The sequence below is a fragment of the Quercus robur genome, chromosome 5 (genome assembly GCF_932294415.1).
Source record: "Quercus robur chromosome 5, dhQueRobu3.1, whole genome shotgun sequence".
In the NCBI taxonomy this organism is placed as follows: Eukaryota; Viridiplantae; Streptophyta; class Magnoliopsida; order Fagales; family Fagaceae; genus Quercus; species Quercus robur.
The window spans coordinates 75,900,664-75,909,327 of NC_065538.1; the positions used below are offsets into that span (position 1 = coordinate 75,900,664).

Below are 8,664 nucleotides of genomic sequence, written 5' to 3' on the forward strand. Positions count from 1 at the left end.
ATCTTTACACAAGATTTTCTATCAAAACAAATGGAGAGTACATAATTACTTAAGACCAATCCGAACAATAAAATGCTAGTTATATGAATATTTTAATGTTAAAAACCCTATTAAAATATAGCATATTCATTATTTTGTGTTTCTTAGTCAAGATTTTTTTATATGAGTAAGCATTGTTGTATTTAAAACAGTTTAAAATCACATGTTATATTATAGTAACCATCATCTAAAACCTTAAAGTTTAACATGAAAATATTATCAAGTTGTGAATATTATATTATATATTTTCAAATTTCATTACAATATACTCATTTTTATAAAAAAAAAAAAAATTATTACATCAACAATTTGAATTTTTAACACTTTTGTAGAGTAATAATTTTTCTTTTGTATTTTTCCTCTTTAAAACTTTTGCATCATTATTTTCCTTTTTTTTTAATTCTTATTTTTTTATATACAATTTCAACCTTACAAAAAACAATAAATGTCCCAATGCCATTCATAGAAATCGAGCATGGAACTTTAGCTAAACTTTGTGTTGTACTTGTAACAACTATCAAGCAATTTGGTTCACATAATGAGCCAATTTTACTACCGTGAGGTGTGACTTGGTGGTAGAAATTCTCGTACTACTTTACATGATATTTGACTGGAGTCAAACAGTTCGAACAATGATGCTTCAACGAATGTATTGTACCTACAATAATAACTTTATCAAAGCCCCGATTGACCGATTGACATATATGATATTAATTATACCGACATGTGGAGTGGGGTTCACACTGGAGACTGCCGTGGGGGCAATGGAGATACATAGACTATAAGATCCACATAGTTTGTGGAGCCCATAGGGTTCATTCGCTTTCGTCAATCCTCCGAAAGGTGCACAACTTCACATATTGGCCGACAAATGTCTTAATGCATCCCTTGTTAAGATTTTCAGACCAAAAAACACTCTCTTGGTTGTGATCCATGAAGGACAGTGTACTCGATCGTCACTTTATGTAGTTATGCCACGGGTCTACCACTCTACCGTGTTGTTTTTCGCTTCCTATATGCTAAATCATTGGTTGCGTAACCTACTATAGACCCTATAACATTTATAAGTTATTTACTTCCCAAATAAATTAATTCACCTACCCAATGTGTCATTTACCTCAAATATTCAAACATAGTTATTTGTTTTAGTGGTTCTTCTCTACTCTCTTAAAGAATTAGTTTTCTGACAACACCATTAATTCACACATGGCCCTGCTATATTAGATCGTCAAAGATAAAATATATCCTACACTACATAGAGTTAGTCAAGCTAGCATTCACACATGTCTCGGTTTAAAGTAGTGAAGTTGTGGTAATTCAAGGCATAAAAGCTTAGGGTGGTATGGGGAAACTGTAATTTTCTACTGTAATAATAACTAAAGAAAGTTCTTTCCCCTGAGAAAAAAAGGAAAAAAATGTAAATAGATTAAGCTATTCATTTTTTAGGTTCAATTTCTCAGCTGTAAATTAAAATATTATTGGGCCCTCCTAGTTCTGGTTTTTGATTTTGTGTTTTCCTAGAATTAGATGTATTAAACATTACAATCATACAATCTAGGGCATCAAGCCATCAACAACTCTTTGATGCAAGGAGTAAGTCTCCACAAACCAAAGAAACCTGTATAAGATGCTCATGTACTTAAGTGTTGCACTACATAATTTGACTCCCAATTAGTCCAATCAAAAGAAAATTACTCATTTTTTTTAATTATTATTATTTTGATAATTTGATAGTTGAAGGTGTCAACCAATTGAGGTACAAGACTTTGACAATACTCATCCATTTTGACTAAGATATTTACTAGACTTCTACTTAGTAATTCAGCTTCCAAAATATGCGGATTTTTGAGTAAAGCGTCAACCCACATAAACTTTGGAGTTTATATCTATTACATATAGTTTGATGTTTCAAATCCTTTACCTCTAAGGTTTGTTAGTGTAAAAAAGTGATGGGTGATCTCCCATTATAATATAGTACTTCGTTACTTAAAAAATAATTTCTACTTGATGAATGATATTGCTTCACCAATCTACAGTAGGAAATTAAACGCTAATCTTACTTATTTACTAAAGAGTTATATTTCTTAGATAAAACAAATTTTTAGAGAAGAGGTATCTCTTTCCAAGAGATATGAATGAGTCTATAAATATTGAAACTCCTCATTCATTCAGTACGATTATATTTATTCTCTCTCTCTATCTCTGTGTGTGAGTATTGGTGATTTCCACTCTAACAAAATAATCATTCACACTTCTTGATCCATCAGGAATATTGACCAAAAAATTGTTCATTCCTATCTGCTACTTCGAGGGAGCACTTAGGAATTTGATAAGCCGAGCCTCAAAGAGTATTGACTAGTGACTACCCAGACACGGAGCACTTCTAATTCAGTAATTCTTACAGTAGCATCGTTATTAAGTTCAAAATAACCTTCTTGAGGTTTTTCCATTGCAACATCTTGAAAGTTAAACTGTTCTTTTGTGTTTTTATGTAAAACTTTTTTTTTGTGGCTCGCACATAAATATTAAGAAATTATGGTTCCATTATGTTGTTGTGTAAAGAAATTGTTTAAATTTAGCCTCAATAGTTAGCATATGAATGTGGAAGTGTTCGTTTGTATTTTCACTTCTGCAGTTTCTTATACCCTATAAATTAGGTTATTCAACAATTTTGCAATATAAGTTGGAGATGAAATAATTAATGTCCGCTTGTTATTAATTAATTTTGTGGAAACTGGTTACTGCCACATATATATAGTGAATTGATACATTTCCAACTACTCAAAGAATATTGTTCCCTTATTTTGTTGTTGTTGTTGTTTTTTTTTTTTTTTTTTTTTTTTTAAGTTAATGGATGCTCTAAGAATATTGGTTTAAAAATGTTTTATGAAAAAATAAAAAAATTAATTATTTTAACAGCTTTTTATATTTTCAATAGAAATTGTGTCAAAACTTTTTAAAAATACTTTATTAATAATTATCCTAAAAGTATCCATAAATATGACCCTTTGTTTTATTTTTTTTATAAGATTAGAAGGAAAAAAAGTAGTTACCATCAAATTATAGATAAAAAAAAAATTAGTGATTTTTTTTTTCTAGACAAAAAGAAAGTAATAAATGAACGTCTTAGAGCTGTAGGAGTCATTAACTTCAAAAAAGGAAGATAGTTATAAGTCTCATATCCGACCATATCTACGACAAGCGGACACAATGCTATAGTGCAGATACAACGTTGTAGTGGTGCGACAATGGAATTATATAATAAGTGATTATGCCATCCAATTCTCCGGGGTTGGTAAGGTCGTAATGATGACAAAGCGAATTCGCAATGGTTCATCTGGGCATTAATTGCAGTTGATATGCCTGTATGCCTGTTCATCGACCACGCATACATTTACATTGAATACATTATGTTCTAACGTAAGTATTGTACAAGACTCAAAAGCTCATCTCAAAAAAAGAAAAAGAGATAAAAGAAAAGCACATTATGTCAAGAGTATTGTAGTTGATCAGTGGTATTACTTGTTCTCAACAAGAACTTAGATAATTCCGCTTATATATTCTCCCATGGAGGAAAACTTGGATTTGAATCCCACTTGCCTCACTTAATGTAAATGAAAAAATAAAAAAAATAAAGAGTAAGTATTGTACATTGTGTACATAACAAGTATTAACATTAGATTGTTTTCATAGAAACTGAAGAAGTTTAAGAAAAATACTTTAATTAAAATTATATTTTAAAGGATTCTAAAATATTATTTGGATTAAAATTAATTAATTGAAGTTTCATTATGTATTTACATTTGTAAGGACTAAATTTGAGTTCCTAGTCTAAAAGATGGATGGACTAAGGCCCAAAAAACCCAAAATAATGAATTTGTAGAGAATGAGTTGGAAAACTGGGCTTTAATGAATTAGATAACCACTAAAGTGGATTCAGATGACAAGAGAATGAAGATAAACAAGTTTAAACTAAAGAAAATCGTTATCGGCATAGTCTGAAGAGATCAGTTTATATATATATATATATATATCTCTCTCTCTCTCTCTCTCTCTCTCTCTCTCTCTCTCATTACAGATATAATTCTTGATTGTTACAGTGTTTTTCTTTTAAATTCTCGATCGCTCTTCCTCATTGCCTCTTTCTCCTTTTATACTCTCTTCCCTTTTCATCTTTACCCTCCATGTGCAGACCAGGTGGTTGGTGTTGATACTTGTCCTATCAGCACCTTCCTGAAGTCTTTATGTAGTAGCTGTAAGGTTGAAAACCACTGTTCAGGTATCACCTCCACATTAATGCAGTTAGAGGGTTAGCTGCAGAGCATTTAATGCGGTGGTAGTAGTTTTCTCCTTAGATATTTTAGGACTCCTCCCTGTCCTATGTTTCTGTAATACTTATCTGTATCAACAGAATTTCCTGGAACGTTCCCGAGGATGGTAGACCATTTCTTCGGACCTCGGTTTTGGTCAGCAAAGGAGGCATTCATCTGTGGCCCACCTTCCTGGGCCCTTATGACCAAAACTAACTTTCTCATTTACTAACATAGATTCCCTTAACAATCCTTACTCCTCTTTGGACAACCTTTCATCCTCGAATTAGGCCCCAGGCCTAATATATACATAGATAATGAGTTCCTGGGCCCAACACCCCTAGAATAGCCCTTCGAGATTCTTCTTTCTGGCTCCTCGGGAAGAAAGAAGGATTTCGATGTAATGATAGTTCCTCCGCGCCCATTTTACATCACCTTTAACAGTACAGATGCCATTTTTAACTTCTCAAGGCCTGCTCTTGACGCTTTGGCATTCGAGACTCTCTCCCTTATCAAATTTTTATGGCTCCATGTTCCCCACGTTCTATGGCGCAATGCCAACAACTAAGAATTCTGTTGGAACCTAGGCGGGAATTTTCTTGCTTGTAACTTTCTCTTTCTATAAATACCACTCAAATCAATCACTCATCTCACTTTAGTATTCATTTCTTTTTAGCGCACATACACTAAACCTGTAAATTTTCCCAACTCACTCGTGCCCTTACAAATACCAAAAGCCTGTCCAATGACACTTTTATTCTTTTTGTAAGTCTTCATAAACCTTTACTCTTTATTTTTCTATACATGCTTCTTTTCTTTGTGTCTTTTCCTCCTCGGCTCTTCTTTCATCTCTTTATTTTCTTAGCACATCCAAGTCTTTCTTAGGAATGGGTAGATTCGCTCATTTGGTAGACTTCGAGGAGGGAATAAAGAGTTTTAGAGCTCTGTATAGGATTCCTCTAGAAGCGTTCGTTAGGTACTGTAAGGAGGGAGAGTGGCATGAAAAAAGGTAAGAGGAAGAAGTAGTGATCCCAATGATTGCCTTCATAAGGGGTGGGATAAAAATACCCATGGGCACCATAGCTAGGGACTACCTTAAGGCTCATAGATTAGCTCCCACCCAGTGTGCCCTAGACATGTTTAGAATTTTAGGGAGTGTAGATGCCCTTAATGAAAGAATGGGCTTAGGGTTGACCCACCATATCGTCTATATAAATCTCAATGTTCTTCCCTAGCTGTGGCTCAAACATCCTAGTCATCATCCTCTGATAGGTAGACCTTGCATTCTTTAGATCAAAGAGCATCACCTTATAGTGGTAATTCCCAGTAAAAGTGACAAAAGTTGTTTTTTCCTAGTCATCCAGGGCTAAAGGTACTTGATGGTACCCTTGAAAGGCATCCAAAAAACTTATCCGAGGAAGGCCTAAAGTTGCGTCCACTAGCTAATCAATCCGAGACATGGGAAAAGAGTCCTTTGGACAGGCTTTGTTTAAGTTTGTGAAGTCTACATGCACTCGCCACTTCCCATTCTTCTTCTTTACTACCATTGTATTAGCCAACCATTCAAGATAAAATACTTCTTTGATAGCCCTAGCCTACTTAAGCTTGTTCACCTCTTCCTTGATAGCATTAGAATGCTCTTTGGATGAACACCGAGATGGTTGCTTTCTAGGGAGGACAGCTGGGTTGACATTCAAATGGTGGCAAATGAAGTTAGGATCTACCCTAGGAGCCTCATAGGCATTCCAAGCGAACACATCAATATTCCTCCTAAGAAACGCTAACAGTTTTTTCTTTTCTTGAGGAGGCAACTAAACTCTGACCTGAAAAAACTTCTCCGAATCGCCATCTATAGCAATTTCCTCTAACCTCTCGCACTTTACCTCTCCTGACACCGCATCCATAGATAGGACCGAAATCCTTGATTGCTATGAGCTCCCCTTAGCAGAGGTCGAGGACTCAGTCGTAGGCTAATGCATGATGGCAGCCACGAGGCATTGCTTAGCCATGGATTGACTCCCCACAAGCTCCTCAATCTGGTCCCCTGATGGATACTTCATCTTCAAATGTAGAGTTGAAGAAACGGTCCCTAGGGCATGAAGCTAGGGTCTGGCCACAATGGCCGTATAGGGAGAGTATGCATCCACCACAATGAAGTCCACTTCAACCACCTCTAAACCTGCCTGCATGAGCAACCTAATCTAACTCTTTGGGATGACAACTTTCCCATCAAAACTTACCAAAGGTGAATCATAGGCTATCAGATCCTCAGGCTTTAAGTTTAGCCCTCTATACAAATCAGGGTACATAATCTTTATATCACTGCCTTGGTCTACCATCGCCCTTTTTACATCATACCCTCCTATTCTGAGGGTGACCACTAAAGCATCATCATGTGGCTGGATGGTTCCAATCTTATCTTTGTCCGAAAAACTCAACGCCAGTCGGATCTCCACTCTAGCCTTCTTTGGCTTAGAATTAGAGTCCTCGGCTGGTAGCCGAGCTACAGACATCACCCTAGAAAGATAAGAACCAGTTCTCTCAGGTGCAGCAAAGATGACATTAATTGTGCCTAATAGGGGTCTTAAAGAAGCATTCCCTTGAGCCCCTGACCTTAATTGGTCTCCTTGCCTGTTAGGCCGATATAAAAACTGTTGTAACCTTCTCTTTTTAACTAGTTGCTCCAGATGGTTCCATAGAGTTTTGTAGTTCTCGGTGGTATGCCCCCGCACTTGGTGGTATTGGCAATGGAGGCTTTGGTTGCGCCTTAAGGGATTTCCTCCCATTTTGATTGGCAATTTGAAGTATGGCTTGTTCTTGATCTTCTCCAAGACTTGATGCACTAGTTCTCGAAATATAGTGTTAACCACCTGAGGAGCTGTAGATCTAGGTTGTCCCACAAAATCCCTTCAGGGTCTGTTATTATTGTATCTGTCCAACCTGAAATCCCTTCTCTCCTGAGGGATAACTTTACCTATACCCTTGCCTTGCTATCGGTCTTTTTCGACCTGCTTGTACTCATCAATGCGATCCATAAGCCGACAAACACTCCTTATCGGTTTCTTGGTCAAGGATTTTCTCAAATCATGCTCGGTAGGCAGTCAGAACTTGAAGGTCCTTATAGCCATGTCATCAAAATCCCCATCAATTTCATTAAACATCTCTCAATACCTGTCCGAGTACATTTTGAGGGTTTCACCTTCTCGCATGGACATGGACAATAGAGAGTCTAAGGGCCGAGGAACCCCACTACACGTAATAAAACTAGACTCAAATGCTCAGGTGAGCTCCTTAAAGGAGTTAATGGAATCTGTAGCTAGGCTATCAAATCACCTCATAGCCACAAGCCCTAAACTGGAGGGGAACACCTTGCATATCAAAGCCTTATTCTTGGAGTGCACAGCCATTCTCTGGTTGAAGTGGCTCACGTGCTTCATATGATTTGTTCGACCATTGTACATGGTGAATGTGGGCTGGGTGAACTGTCGAAAAAGTCTCTCTCCCTCAACTCTGCGCGTGAAGGGTGACTTGAAAATTTGGTTGAGTGCTCTACTCATAGCATCATTTCCCAAGTCTTTGGAAGATGAATTTCTGTTTCTGCGCTCATGATGGTAGTCTTTATCATATAAGAAAGACTCACTAGGAGGAGTCCTTAATCTGCGTCTATAACTACCATTCTTTTCACCATTAAAAAAGAAGTCAGAAATGGAGGGAGTTCACCTTCTCCGTTCGTGGCGCAACTTCCTTTTTAAATGATCAATCTCCAGCTGCATATTCTTATCATTTTTCTCATGAGAGATGCGGCTCTCACCCCGAGACTAGCTCCTACTAATATGGGTAGTATGCACACTCGCCTCCTAGTCCCTTCTTCACTCGAGATTGACAAAATGATCTTCATGTTGGGACCTCATAGATTCTGTTTGGTGTGGATTTGAACTTACCATAGTTGGATGTCAGACTCACTATAACACCAGAATTTCCCATAAACGACGCTAATTGTAAGGACTAGATTTGAGTTTCTAGCCCAAAAGATGGATAGACTAAGGCCCAAAAAGCCCAAAACAATAAATTTGTAGAGAGTGAGTTGGAAAACTGGGCTTTAATGAATCAGATAACCACTAAAGTGGATTCAGATGACAAGAGAATGAAGATAAACAAGTTTAAACTAAAGAAAATTGTCTTCGGCACAGTTCGAGGAGATCAGTTCATATATATATATATATATATATATATATCTCAAGTTTGATTACAGATACAATTCTTGATTGCTATAGTGTTTTTCTCTTAATTTCTTAATCTCTCTCTCTCATTGCCT

At 36.5% G+C, this 8,664-nt stretch overlaps 1 protein-coding gene across 1 annotated transcript; it reads right to left on the reverse strand.

The window, feature by feature from the left end:
• Positions 1 to 6,550: 6,550 nt before the first annotated feature.
• Positions 6,551 to 7,135, reverse strand: LOC126728723 (uncharacterized). Its single transcript, XM_050434511.1, has one exon. It carries the CDS (start codon positions 7,133 to 7,135, stop codon positions 6,551 to 6,553), a length of 585 nt encoding a protein of 194 aa, XP_050290468.1.
• Positions 7,136 to 8,664: the final 1,529 nt, after the last annotated feature.

Bases quoted from the DNA above. Each gene is read 5' to 3' on its own strand.
- LOC126728723 (XM_050434511.1), bottom strand. From the start codon at position 7,135: ATGGGAGGAAATCCCTTAAGGCGCAACCAAAGCCTCCATTGCCAATAC.